This window comes from Zeus faber (assembly GCF_960531495.2).
Source record: "Zeus faber genome assembly, chromosome: 11".
NCBI lineage: Eukaryota > Metazoa > Chordata > Actinopteri > Zeiformes > Zeidae > Zeus > Zeus faber.
Window position 1 is genome coordinate 11,441,865 of NC_137205.1, and position 15,502 is coordinate 11,457,366.

Below are 15,502 nucleotides of genomic sequence, written 5' to 3' on the forward strand. Positions count from 1 at the left end.
TCAAAATAATGTTTGTTTTTACGGTAGATGTATTTATTTATTTTATTTTATTCTCCAACGTTTACAACAACAAAACAAAACAATCCCTGCGTGCGGTGTCCCGGGGCATGTTCCCCCACGAGCTTGGAGGCCTAATACAATACGAGTGAAGAGTCAGCAACTGCATTGCTTATTTCTATCCTCAAATTTCTTCAGAAACAGATTTTGGTGGACTGATGAGGTGAAATCAGTGAAAGTTACAGAATAAAGACAACGAACCCAGAAGTCATGCTCAGACGCCATTGGCTCACAGAACTCAGAGCCTCGGGAGGCTCCTCCCGTAAAAAAACAGCACGTTTTGGAACAGGAGGGGTACGTTACAATGGCTCGAATGCATAGTGGATGCATAATGCTGAGTTTTATTTTCATTAAAAAAACTTGAATTGGGGACCTCAGAGACCATATGTATATTAAATTGTATAAAAAGGAACATAAGATATAAGAATAACATAATTTCTTTAAGATAAAACAAGTTGAACGCACGTCCATCCAACAGAGATTGTGTTGAAGTGCAGAATAAAGAAAGATGACTACAAGAAGGAAATGTGTGTGAAAATGCACAATCATTAATTATTGTGACGTATCAGTCACGTAGACCTTAGTCGTCCAGTTGATAGCAACAGTGACCAAACAGCCCTACATGCACTGGCTGTCAGTGACTGAGCTGTAAACTTAATCTCTCGGTTATTCTCTTCAATGTTGATATTCTAATTTAATGCATATACACAAAATAATTATAGTCCATAGAAATGATTTCTACCTTTAACATAAATTCCAATAATCTCCCCTGGGCGTAGAATCACACTATGTATATTTTGTATAATTTTATATATTTGGCTCTTTCTGTTCTGTATTTTGGGCTATTTCTGTATACTTGGCTTTTTATTTTCTTATTTTCTAAACTATTTTATAGTTTATTTTATTTTTTACACCGATTCTGATTCTGATTCCATGATTGGGTAATTCAAATCTCCTTTCTTCTCCCGTTTCGCTTTCATAACACTGCTTGAAAAATGCTTGAATGAAGGACTCAAAAAAAAGGCTTGATTTATGTTTTTCGTAAGAAATGCTGAAGCGACGATGTTCGTTGATTTGAGTTGATTTTTCTCCAGATAATACTTAAAATATTCTAAAACCAAGAACAAAAAAGCTGTGTGCTCTCTGAGGGTTTATCACATCGATGAAGCTCTTCCATTTCTATTCTGTTCCACTCCTCTGCCTTACTCACCCCCCCCCCCTCTCTTTCATCACACATGTCTGAGCTGTGCTGCAGCTGTGCATGAAAGGAGGAGAAGGTTGGGTAGAAAACAGAGATGCAGGAGGAATAGGAGAATGCTCAATAGGACCTTGTGTCCATCCCCAGACCCCCAAGCCCCCCCAAGCGCCCCCCCCCCCCCCTCTCATCTCACACACTCCATCCTGGATCCAAATAAGTTACATATTCGTTACTAGCATCCCCCCCCCCCTGTATTTGTTAATGTGCGTGTGTGTCTGTGTATTTTTTTGTTTACGTGTATATGCATACAGTATGCATTGACGTATGCATACTGTATGCATACGTCAAAGCACGTAGTATGATTATTCAAGTAATTTCCCCCTGGGATTATTAAAGTATTTCTGATTCTGATTCTGATTCTGATTGTGTATGTGCATATGTTTGTGTGTAAATGTGTTTTTTTAATGTGTGTGTGAGTTTATGTATATTTGTGCACGTGTGTGTAAATGTACTTGTAATGTAAACATACTAATATATAAATGATATAATAATTTATGTATATTGTGCCTGCAGTTGTTTATTAGAATTTCTGTGTGCGTGTGTGTGTGTGTGTGTGTGTGTGTGTGTGGTTGTGTGTCTGTGTGTGTGTGTGTGTGTGTGTGTATTTATATGTATTTATACATGTATGTATTGTTGTTTGAATATGTTTTTCTATGCATTTGTATATATGTATGTGCACGTGTGCATGTGTGTGTGTGGGTATGCGTGTGCACGCCTGTAAATCACGTGTCTATAGCGCTATAGCTACTTCATCTTAATTTGGTAGCCATATAAGTGGATTTCATGGTAAAGTTTGGAAACTCCCAAACAACAGATCCGTGGAGGAGGAGGAGGAGGAGGAGGAGGGGGAGGGCACTAAAATGATAATGGGGCAGAATGAGGGATGAGGGACGTGGAGATTGAGTCATTTGCAGTAAAATGCAGAAAATGATGTTCAAGAATTTAGCCGGGAACAAGGACGCCCTTTGTTGGGATGTGGCTGCCGTGTGTCCTGGCCGCTGCTCGGGAACATGGTCACACAGCTCAATGTTCAAGTTTGAATCTGTGGCCTTCGTCTCTCCTCGTGCTAGACGGTGATTTGGCGAAAATTGCAAATTATTTTCATACCTGCTTTATGTCCGTTGATGGATCCTTATGTTGATTCAAGCGTCTACTTGACCTTGCCTTTTCGCACATGCTCTACTGTTACTCAGGTGCTATATTTGTATTTTAATTGATGAATAACAATTTATGGGACTACTGTATATGACTATATTACACCTGCATGTACAACATAGCTTTCATAAAAGTTTATGAAAATGTTCGTACAAGAACAGCAGCCAGTGTATTAAAACCTGAGTCTACCCAGTGGAGGCTAGTGGATCAGGATGTTGAACTTTTGATACTTGAGTATGTTTAATAATCAAGTAGTTTGATAGTTTTACTCGAATGAAACATTAAATGGAGGACTTAAACGTTTACCAGAGCATAGTTTTCTGAGGGTATATATACAGTATATTATAGGCAGCAAGTACTTCCTCCACCACGGTTCTTAGTGGATACTAATGATGGTACCATAGAGATGAAGGAAAATATTAATATTTTACGCTTTGGTTGACTGAAGGGTTACTTGAGGCAGGTTCAGAAGACTGCCTGGATAAAAACGCCTGCCGGAAAGTGCACAAAACGTTGGATTTCATGTCAAAATTCACCCCCCACACATTCAATCATTCGTGTAATTTGAGTGATCAAATATAAATATTTCAACTTATTCCACAACAAACAGATAATTGGAGAGGTTTAGGGAGGAATTCTGTCACGTTAAGTATTTTATTCTGAGAGCATTATGGGAAGTAATGTTGAAAAACCAACCTTATTGTGAATAATATTGAAACCAGAACGAATGCGCATATTTTGAATTCTGTAATTCATCAATTTTCGTTTGTGTTCTTGATTTACAGTAACTGGCAGCAGAGGAAGGACCTGGCCTCTTCTTCCTCCTCTCCCTCTTCTTCCTGTGTCATTGCAGAACAGATGCCTTGTTGACGATGGGAGAGGCCGCCCGAGCGCAGAGACAGACCGAAGGTGCCTCTGGGAGGAGACATGGTGAGGGAGGAAGGAAAAAAAAAAAAAAAAAGTCACTCTCCAATCATGAGTTCTTCTCGGAACATTGAATTAAGCAGCGTGAACGGGTGGGGGCCTCGGGGGGGTCCAAGGGCGGCCTGCAAAGATGCCCGAATGAAAGAGCTTGTTGTTCGACGCTGGGAGAGCGAGATGAAAGGAGAGAGGGAGCCGGGGAGTTTGTCAGGCACTGGTCCCTTCTCCCATCGCCTCCTCACCCTGCAGCCCTCCCCACGCTCTGCCCATGTGAGCCGGGGTTCAAACGCAGGGCCCACAGCTGCTCCAGTACACTGGCATGCACGCACACACACACACGCGCGCACGCACGATCGCACGCACGCACGCACGCGCGCGCACACACACACACAAATAAACACATTCACACAAACACAACCATAAAGATGCACACATCTATCTATCTATCTATCTATCTATCTATCTATCTATCTATCTATCTGTCTATCTGTCTATCTATCTATCTATCTATCTATCTATCTATCTATCTATCTATCTATCTGTCTATCTATCTGTCTATCTATCTATCTGTCTATCTATCTATCTATCTGTCTATCTATCTATCTGTCTATCTGTCTATCTGTCTATCTGTCTATCTATCTATCTGTCTATCTATCTATCTATCTATCTATCTATCTATCTATCTATCTATCTATCTATCTATCTATCTATCTATCTGTCTGTCTGTCTGTCTGTCTGTCTGTCTGTCTATCTATCTGTTTGTTATTGTTTTGGTATATTTGTGTGTGTTTATCTTTGTACGCATGCCAAGCAGGCAAATGACACGTGTTGCAGCAGCAGAAAAGTGGATAAATTAATAATTAAACTAATCGAATTAAAATAATGCAAATAGAATTAGTCCACAGAAAGGTAGTGAGAGGCTGCGTGCTAACTGTGTTACCGTAATGCATGGCTGCAGAGACAATCAGCTTGCCTAGCTCCTGTGAAAGCAGGTAAATAGACCTTCCAGCATCTTAAAAGCTGAGTCATTTAAGAGACACATCTTGCATATTTATGACTAGCAAAAGTGAAATAATAAAAACAAGATTTAAATTGCAATTTTTTTAAACACAGATAAATAAAGAACCATTTCAACGGCATCACCGTTTCTGCATCCGCAATTCAAGTGAGTCGGGTGGTTGCCAGGTGCAAACTGTAGCACCTCGTGCCGGAACACGACCATCAACGAAACTCAACTGTGTGAACTGGAAACCCTACAGCACTGACGCCTTGAAATAAGAATTTAGCCACATTCAAAACGGCTCAGATCCTTTTTTTTATCTTCACCGTTGATGATTGTGAATTGTAATGGCTCGACCATCCTACATATTTTATTGTATTATTTGAATCCCTATTATTTTTACATGGTCTTGAGGTGTCTTGAATCTGCAGAAGAAATAACATCAGTACAGTGCATTCAGTGCATCACTATCGAGGCACTAAGGCCTGTTAACAATGCCAGCCTTGTAGTGGTTGACAGGAGACGTTTGTTAATGTTGCAGCGTTACGTCTTGTCACTTCTAATGCATGTGTATTAACTGTGATAATTCTATTTTCTGCAAATCTCAATCTCAAACAGTTGGGTGACTGTGCTTTGAGCGCACACTCGCCCACATATGCCAAGAATAGCCCATGTCCCTCATTGTATTATGATGTAGAACTATCAATAGATTGTTATAACAATTTCTAAGCCTGTGGCTGTAAGATAACGAGATAAATTCGGAGATATAGATACGGTCTTAGTACATAATAATATAATATAAACAAACGGTGTATATTAATAGTAGTTATTACCGAAATGATTGGGGCCATTCCAAAATTACATACTTTTATTACAATTTGTTTTTTACAGTAAGGTGAATTATAAGTTTATTTTAATGGAAATATTCACAAGCAAAATCATCTGGAATTCAGCATATTCATCTTTGTAATTCAAATTTTCCATTATTTAGTATTGAACAGTTGAACCGTGAAACTAACAGTGTAAAGTTACTCTGATGATAGATATAAAATGAAATTATTTGTTTCTAAACGTATAACTGTATGATTATACTGCCCCTTTCCTTTGGATATGGATGAGAATGCTGGGAACAACGCTGCAGTTTTATTTATTTTTTTGTCATAAGAGGCCAGCACCGTTTATAAAAGGTTTACATTCAGCCTTTTTTTGACTGTATCTTCTTTCGTGGGAAAAAAATGTTGAGAACAGACACCTCCTTTGATCAAGTAAATCCAAGTATTAAAACGCAATATTTACTGATGAGCAGCCAGCCTCGATCATTCTTTTCCCGTTCTGGACTGTCTTCTTTTGGGAATCCGTAATCCTATCCTGCTAATCCAGGACTGGAGACGGGATCCTACGTTGCTAGTCATTGTTGGAAGATCTTTTACGTTGACCCAAGGATGTATTTAAAATGTGAGAGGCTTACAATGGAGTCAAACGGAGTACCGGAAGAGTTGACTTGAAACATGGTTCATTATTGAAAAACGAGGTCCAAATCACACCGAAGAGGAGCAGAAAAGAAGGGAAGGAGACAACAGGATGGAGGATGAAAAGGGGTTTGTGACGGCAGGGCATGGGGCTGGGGTGGTCCAGGAAAAAGGCTCATCGAAAAAGACAGACAGTGAAACAGGAAATGGAAAAGTCGAATCTCTGCAAGAAAAGAAAGAAGAAGAAGTGATGGAGAGAAAATGATGGAGACAGACACAAGGCAGGGACACACACACACACACACACGCGCTCGCAAGCATGCATGCACGCACGCAGGCGCACGCAGGCGCACGCGCACACGCAGGCACACACGCGCGCACACACACACACACACACACACGCGCACACATCCCATAATTAGCATGCTCACAGGCAGTTAAATGTCCCGTACAATGGTTCACTGTTGGGTCCTGGTTGTTCACTTTGTAGACAATATACAATGGAAGGCTGTAGGAGCCCCCAAATCACCCTAATGACAGCTTCGGCCCACCACCACCACCGCTGCTCCTATTCTTCCACCACCCCACCGAGTGCACCCATTCACTTATTCACTCACTCACTCACTCACTAACTAACTCATAAAAACCTGATAGCCTCCAGGCTTGCACTTTACTACACAGCTTGCCCCCGTCCCTCCTAATTTCCCTCCTCACATCTTTTCATCTGCGGACAGGAATGCCTCGCCGCCATTTCCAAGGTCCAGAGGTCTGACTCGTGGGCCGTTTTGGCCGACAGAGAGGGTCAGCCCTATACATGGGAAGAGCAGAAGACAAAGGAGATGGGGAGGGGGTATAATTAAATGGAAAAGGAGGGCTGGGGTGAAGGCCTGTAACAGGAAGAAGACCATCGGTCACGTAGACGCTGATTTTAACTTGATTAAAATCTGGAGGGTGAGAGGGGGTTGGAGAGAGTGGGAGAGAGAGAGAGTGAGAGAGAGAGAGAGAGAGAGAGAGATGGGAAGAAATAATTTAATTATGGGGCAAAAACAGCAACTGACTGAGAAGTTTATCCATCTATGTATCTATCTATGTATCTATCTATGTATCTATCTATCTATCTATCTATCTATCTATCTATCTATCTATCTATCTATCTATCTATCTATCTATCTATCTATCTATCTATCTATCTATCTATCCATCTTAATCTCACTCACGACTCACTATTGCTGTTTTTGCAGGGTTTTTTTCAGCTGTGTACACTGAAAACGATGTGCCACCGCTGATTTCCTCTGCGTGCCGGAGATCAGACGTGGAGCGCCCTCTGGTTTGATCGTGGAGGCCGGTGCCAGTCGGTGCCAAGAATCCTGACCATATGAAACTGTGTGGGTACGTAGCAACAGGCCACCAGGAAAGCAGAGAAAGAGTGCTCAGTCAACATACTCTGGGCACACAAAACCAATCTTTGTGCCCTAGAACGAAATCTTGAAGGCTAGCACATGCGCCGTTAGAAAGGTAATCCATATGGAATACAAAAGTGTGTTTTAATCCACATGTCAATTGCACATCTTCAACAAATCTCTCCAATAATCCTCCTGTTGTGTTTTTCATTTGTATATAAGCAAAAAAAAACAAACATACATAATGTAGATGCCTGCTTTGGGCAATACCAGGTCACTTACAAGGGGATCTGTGAAGTGTTTATTTTTATTTCTTGTATATCTTTCTACTGGATGTTTCTTTTAAAGGTGCAAATACAGTGTGCAAATATTGAATCGAAATTCTTTGCTGAGGAATTCTGATGAGAGGGTGGCACTACCGCAAGACAAACTTAAACGCAGCCTCTCTGCTGTTGTAAACAACTAATAAATTAGATCAAGTAAGCGTTCCAGGCATTTTGGACCGGTCCAGACTGACGCCCCTCAGATGTCAACAGGAAACCCCTGATAAGTAGGGGCTCATGCCTGAGAGTATCTACCACGGCAGAAGTATAGCAGAATATGTATATTGTGTATGTGTATCCATGTAATTACTGCAATTACAATACAGTATTAATTGTGTGCACAATTGAGAATCTCAGCTGGAGAGTCTTGGAGAACTGCTCACGGAGAACATCTTCATGAAGGCATGACGGCCTGGATTACTGACTACTTACATTACATTACATTATGTCATTTAGCAGACGCTTTTGTCCAAAGCGATTTACTTCACATGCTGACCGCAATATGTCCGTCTGCAGGGCCGCTTGTCGAATGTGGTGACGGTCAACAGCAGTGCACCCCAAGGAGCTGTTCTGGTGCCATCTCCTTTTTTCCCTGTACACCTCTGACTTCCATTCAAACTTGAGAACATGCCTCCTCCAGAACTTCTCTGATGATACTATAGTAGCTCCATTTTGGGTTGCAGAGGTGGTTGAGATGGTGGACTCCTACAGGTTCCTCGGAGTGCATATGAATACAAATCTGGAATGGCCTCAGAACACTGAGGCCCTCTACAGGAAAGGACGAAGCAATCTGTTCTTCCTGGGGAGGTTCAGGTCCTTCAAGGTGTGCAACAGACTGTTGTGTGACTATATGATTTTATATCAGACTGTGGTATCCTGTGCACTCCACTTCACGTTGTGGGCTTTGGAGGCGGCGTCAATGCTGACGGATAAAACAACAAGTTGGTGAGGAAGGCCAGATCCTGGTCTGGAAAAGGACAGTGGAGGCTAAGGCAGAGAGAAGGGTGACAAATTCCCTCCTGACAAACCCCTCCCACCCTCTCTATGATGAGCTGTTAGGGTTAAGGTTAACCCTAACCTTAACCCTAACCCGCCATACCATATGGACTACTAGATCCTTCAACCCTGCAAAATTTGTATTTTGTATTTATATCAATAATGTTGTGTACATTTTCATTACTCTCTGCATTTGCTATCACTGTATCACATTCCCCTACTGAGCTGCTTATCCTCATTAAAGTACTATCTTGTCCTACCTTATCGTATCTTATACTATCCTTATAGGGGGGCCAAGAGTTTCTCCAAGAGTTTCTCTTGGGCCCCTCTCCTCTCTAAAACGCGCAGATGTTTTCATCTGTTCATACTAGTGCCATTTATCAGTATGTGTACCTGACATAACTTCGGTTCTTTGAGGCTGATGCGAATCATCTTGCATTGGTTGGTGACTTGGCAAGCTGGATTGGCCAAGATGTCCCAGCATTCACTGAAAGAATGATGCTATATCAGAGGGAAACACTTTATTGACATCTTTAGGAGAAGGATTTTTTGGGGGGGTAGCGATGCCGGATACAACCCCCTTCGTTCAACTGTCAGTTGAACGAAGGGGGTTGTAAGGGGCTATACAACTAGATTGACTTGGCTGCAGTTAAGTTGCTGCAAGTTTCAATGAAATGGACATTACTGTGAGTGCCATGCAGCTAATTCATTCGAATTTTGCTGCCACGTTGTAGGTCTCGGTCTGAAAGGCACCTAATATGGCATATAAAATGAAGGCAACTGCTTATTATTAACCTATTAGTAGTATTAGTATTTGTATTGGCTCCTTGGCAAATTACCACAATGTGCTAGGAATAAACACGATCATGATCAGAATATATTCAATTATAATGACCAGTTAAAATGTTCTTATACACACATTGTTTTATGATATTTTGATATTTGAGTTAAAATGGGATTTTTCTGCGATTCACATTTCCTTTTATGGCTTTTCAATGCAGTTAGAATCATTGGACTATACGCTCCACTAGAGGGAAAGCCTGCAGCATGAAAATAAATACCTTAGAGCCACCTAGAGGCATGGAATGGCCATAGCAAGTCAAGCACTGGATTGTATATAGTATACAGTATGTACATACAGTATGCTGTATATACAATCCTGAAAAAAAAACCTAAAATAATAGAGGCCACCAAAATGTACACAATATATTTATTTGCAACATCACAAGGTTTACAACATGAAGGATTAAAGTGCTTTGTACTTTTTCAAGCTTCATCCAATCAGGGGAATTTAATGTTCAACAGTTTTATGTATATCTTCAAGCAGAGGTTTCTGTGCAAAGCAGGAAGACTTGTTAGAAAAATGGAAGAAAAAAATATATACCACATATAATGTCCCCATGTCGGCCGTCTAGACAATGGTTGAATATTATCAGCAAGTAGCGTTTCAATCTGCAGGAGTTTACCAATTCGAATGACACGGTGACAACTGGAAGGTCCAAGCAGAAGTCAGTGGTCAGTGTCAGAGTCAAGTCCATTGATCCTTTTGGTATCCAAGACTTTGTACATGAAAATGATTTTATTTTCTCTGATACAGTGCATTCTACCCGTTTTGTACTCCACCCACTGATCATAACTGTGCCCTCCTGCTTCAATGAGGGCATATATTACACAATCATCATAGTATTCTGAGTTGAGTTCAACCTGCTTGACATACATTCATACTTTTTATTACATGCTTGATCCCCGATATCCGGTTTGATTGATCTGATACACATTTCCAGGGACGGTAAATTCCAAAACCTTGCATTGTGACACAGGCATCCCCTCCATCCCTTTGTTTCCCGTTGTGCTTTTACAATAACATGCAATGCAACATTCCATTATCAGTCAAAGACACTTAGGCAACATGCGCCTCAGTATCAGAGCCTTAACCCTGAAAACTGAGGAACTCTCTTCTGTACTTTTACATCACACAACCTTTGGCGAACAACAGCACGACTTGAACCAAAGCCACTTCACAGCAATGATGGATTGTTTCTGTCAAGTACCTTGTATATAGGAAGGTAGGAAGACAATATGAAATATGAAAGTGATTTGAAACTAAAATAAATTAAACTGTCGGTCTGATATCAAATTGGATGTGCAATAAACAGAATGACTACATCAACCTCAATTGCATAATCTCAAATATGGGTCAAAATGGGAGAGCAATATATTTACCAAAAACAAAATGAATGGGGAAAAGGAACATTTTGTTTAGAGCTTTCAACATCAGACTTATCAGTAATCATCACATTGGCCAGTTAGTTTTTTTATTTTGTGATACTTCTTTCCTTTTCATACTCGAAAAATACATGCTCTGCTCCACTTATTGTACACTTAATGATTGCACTTAGAATGCCCATGTTTGTGGGCCTCACACCAAAATAGTCAATAAACAGTAGTTATGAATGGAAATAAATAAACCAAAAGTGTTTTTTTCATATTTTACAGGGAAATATATGCCCTAAACAGTTGTAGGAAAAAGGAGTGCAAATAGCAATGATTGCAAGGAACTAATGCAGGCTTGATGACAAATAAAGGGAAAAAAAAGGATTGGTATTAGCACAAATTCTCCACTCTTCCATATACAAAGCATCTTAAAATTGAGCCATGAAGTTCCAACTTCTGTCTTTGAAATCTTGACTCCTCAAGACCTTCATTTAAAAAAATAACCTGCAATTTTAAATTAGTTAAACTTTTCAGTATGAAAAATCTAGATCACAAATTTGGAATATAATGTCAAATGATCCATATGTACATTTCTGTTCATATTTCACTTTTTCTTTAATGTTTTTTAATAGATAAAGTCAAAGTTGTCCAATGTGATGCCTTTCAATGAATTGCCTTGGACTTTTGCAACAGTTTATCAGGGTCAAGTAATTAAAAAAGCTGTTTTTTAAACTCTAGGCTCCACAGAAAAGAAAAGAAAACATCACACGTGCTTGGGTTACGATATAAAACAATAACGGCAAGGCAAAATACAAAATCAGAGCAGTGACGCTTCTCCATGTAGACCTATTGACAGTGAGGGGCTTGTGCAGTGCGAGTGTGTAGGAAAAGTGAGGCAGCTCCTTGTTCAGCGTTCTAGAGCTCTTGCTCACTTTTATAAGTCACTGGATCGAGAGGGATGGCGCCATGTAAGATGTTTAGCTCCATCTGGTTGTTGTCCATGTCCAGAACGCACATGACCTTGTGGCTGCCTGACGTCACGGTGGCATTGTCCTGAAACATATTTTGGAAGTCGACCGACACAGAGGTCCTCCTCTCCTCCTGTTTCTCTTTCCCCGTGATCTTGGAGGAGTCGAAGATGTCATCCTCCTCGTCGCCGCAGCTCAGCGTCACCTCGTTTTCGTAGCAGAAGGCACTCAGCGAGTGCTGGATCAGGTCCTTGGTGGACTGAGACGCTGTGCCTGAGGCAGCAGAGGAGGGCCGGCTGGAGGCCTCGTCAAGCTCTTTGGCGCTGAGGTGGGGCGTGGATGGCACCTCGTAGGTCTGGTGGAAGCGAGAGTAGTCCACCTTGTACCGACTGTTGTCCTCGAAGATCACAGGCTCAAACCTGTGTCCCCAGAAGATCTCCCCAGCCAGGTAGGAGCTGCGGAACTGCGTGGTCATGGCTGTGGCCTCCACCATCCCTTCCAGGATCACCACAATCTCGAAGTCGTCTGACTCCAGATCAGCTCGGCTCAGTGTGTACAGGGGGCTGTCTTTGTCTATCTCATGCACTATAACCAGCGGGGAGACTAAAAACAGTCGGTCTATGCCCTCATCATAACCCACGTTGAGGTCCATCTGCTCCAAGGGTATGAACTCCCCCTCGGCGGTGAGATAGGGCCTTATGAGCTGGGCACGGGCATGAGCCTCCACGATGTGGCTCTTACGCAGGTTGCCCACCCGCCACATGAGGCACAGCTTGCCATCACGCATGGCAATGACGGCATTTTTGGAGAACAGGAGGGTCTGATTCCTTTTCTTCGGGCGCGCCATCTTGGCCATGATGGTGCCGATGAGAAAGGAGTCAATGATGCAGCCTACGATGGATTGGACCACCACTGTCATTACGGCAACGGGGCACTCCTCGGTGACACAGCGCCAGCCGTAGCCGATGGTGGTCTGGGTCTCCATGGAGAACAGCAGTGCCCCCATGAAACCCTGGACATGAAGCAGGCACGGCATCCGCCGCCTTTGTCCTCCCAGCCCCTCGCCCGGAATGCCAAGTACATGGTCCATCCCATGAGTGGAACCCACAATTGCCCCTGTCTCTGGGAGGTCATTAAAGTCCCCGTGGGCAAGGGAGACCATGTAAAAAATGATGCCAAAGAAGAGCCAGGAGACACAGAAGCAAGTACAGAAAAGGAGTAGCAGGTATCTCCAGCGGATGTCCACGCAGGTGGTGAAGATGTCGGCCAGGAAACGTCGCCTTGTTTCTTCTATGTTGGTGAACAGGACGTTACACTGTCCGTTCTTCTTGACAAAGCGGCTCCGCAGATGGCTGGAGCCCCGTGTCAGGACCCTTCCGTTGAGGTTGTTCATCCCTCCTCTTACCCTCTTGCTAAGCGAGGTGGTGGAGGCAGCTCCAGGCCTCCCGCTGCTCTCAGTGTCACAGGCCGAGTGCCGTTGAAAGTTTGGGGAATGGTGGCCGTTGAGGAGTCCCAGGCTGGAGACCTTGCGGTGTTCCTCGTCTGGTATAATATCTGATACAATGCTGTACCTGCCGAACCAACCCAGACAGAATCAAGCAGAGATTAGACTTTGAACGAAAAACAAAAGTAATTAACGTCAGGATTCCACAGTGGCTATCCCCAGTCCAATATGTCCAACATGTAAGACTGTAGTGGTGGGGTAGTGGTATTGAGCAAACAATTCAAAGACATATTCGGTAAGCAGCAACTACATAAAAATGACTGTTACATCAAATATTAGATCAGATATGAGCAGAAAGTATCTAGGATGGGTCATTTACATCGTGCCCATCACCTCATTGCACCCTTTGTACTTTCCAGTGTACCATCTAAAGGGCAAAATAGAGAATGTGCATCACTCACCAACGCAAAGAGAGGTAATAGGCAGATAATGCATGACTCATTACAGCCAATTAAACTGGATGCGTGGAGCATCAGCCGACATATAGTGAGCCTCAGCTTGAAAGATTTGATTTGTCAATAAATTCAGAGAACATGGCTCACAAAAATGGATCCAAACTATGATTAGGAAGGTACAAGAAGATTGGTCAAATTCCTGGTTGTACTGTATTGATCAGATTGGCCCCCTCCATCATGCAGGGGATTACCAGCTGGGAAGGTGAGCTCAGTTTAGCTGGGTGAGAAGGATTGCTGCAAGGACGGATTTAAGGATTATATCTGTGTCAGACATTGACTGGGACAGACATACACATGAGGACAGTTTACACCGATCATCTGGGAAATCCCACGGGATGGATGCATGGATGCATGGATGGATAGATAGATAGATAGATAGATAGATAGATAGATAGATAGATAGATAGGTAGATAGATAGATAGATAGATAGAGAGATAGATAGATAGATAGAGAGATAGAGAGATAGAGAGATAGATAGATAGATAGATCACCTGCTGGATCTTCTTGTTCCCATTGCACCAAGGAACACCAGTGATTGTCCTCGGAAGGGAGGTCGGACTCTGCCCTGGCGAGGTGTCTATTGCCACAGACTGGGTGTAGCCATGGCATCAGTTTGCTGCTGCTGAAAACAGTGACCTGCAGACAGAAATGGATAATAACATCAGGCAGAAATCCTACATGAACGTTCATACAGAAACATAAACGATCAAATGACTGCCAGGTATAACCCTTAGAACCAAGATAAATATTGAAATGTAAACACATAGGGGTCAGTAGACATGATGGTGATAGGCCCCGGTGAAAATATTCTGGACCCCCCCCCCCCCAACCCACGAGCACACACACGCACACACACACACACACACACATACACACACACACACACACACACACACACACACACACAGGCCCGGCCCCGTTACGCACAGTGCTTGTTTTTCGTTCAATGAAGAACAGAGTCAAATAAAACAGCCTACACCTAAAAATAAAAATAAAACACAGTTTTTTAATTTTTGAGGAATGGGGCAAGGAAATGCACAGCGGAGCGCAGTTCACTGGCGCCACTTTAGCGGCGCCTCAATCAAGGGTGCCCCATCGCTGGCGCGCTGATGGGATGGGGCCCTAGCGGCCACTGCGCCCCGGTTGCAGGTCGTAGTAACGCCACTGATAGAGTATGAAATGTTTCCTCGCATCTCTGTTTCCATATGTGGCATTTTATGCTGGAGAAATCCTAATAACAATTTCTGCTAAGCCATGCCATCTGGCATGTATGATTTGATATAAAACATGTATAATATCATATCTGCTTTATATCGGATATGTTATATGTTATAATATCTAACATAACATGTTTTGTGTATGGTTCTCTACATCAAACGGAAGCTATTGTCCAATAATGATACTTTATTTTAGCTTTGTATTAGACCTCTGAATTGGGAATATATACAGGTTTATACTGGTACATACATAGGATTATATATATATATATATATATATATATATATTTCAATCAAACCTTGGCATATGTGGTATTACGTATAATGAAATAAGGTTCGGTGAAAATGTTAGCTTTACTGAAATCAGCACTTCCTGAAAAACGGTTTGTTTGTTTTCTTAGATAAGATTTCCAGTACAAAAATAACGGGAAATCCCTCGGCCTAATCCTTGCATCATGATACATATAATCAGTGACAATGCCAGTTTCCCGGTAAAACCCAGTTGTGTCAGTGTGTTCAGGACGCTTTGGTGACCCCACAGCGCTTTTCTTTAGTTTCATTACG

General features: G+C 42.2%; 1 protein-coding gene and 1 long non-coding RNA gene across 2 annotated transcripts in view; one reads left to right on the top strand and one right to left on the bottom strand.

The window, feature by feature from the left end:
- LOC307236650 overlaps positions 1–7,187 on the top strand; it is a 9,477-nt gene extending 2,290 nt beyond the window's left edge. Inside the window, exons 2-3 of the long non-coding RNA XR_013844388.1 lie at positions 3,256–3,400; positions 7,102–7,187. This is a non-coding gene — a long non-coding RNA (uncharacterized lncRNA). The remainder of the gene's footprint in view (positions 1–3,255; positions 3,401–7,101) is intronic.
- Positions 7,188–11,708: 4,521 nt separating this feature from the next.
- On the bottom strand, positions 11,709–14,235 carry kcnj4 (potassium inwardly rectifying channel subfamily J member 4; the record flags this gene model as incomplete). Its single annotated transcript, XM_080009585.1, has 2 exons — positions 11,709–13,332; positions 14,213–14,235. The coding sequence occupies 2 exons, from the start codon at positions 14,233–14,235 to the stop codon at positions 11,709–11,711; spliced, it is 1,647 nt and encodes a 548-aa protein (XP_079865711.1).
- Positions 14,236–15,502: the final 1,267 nt, after the last annotated feature.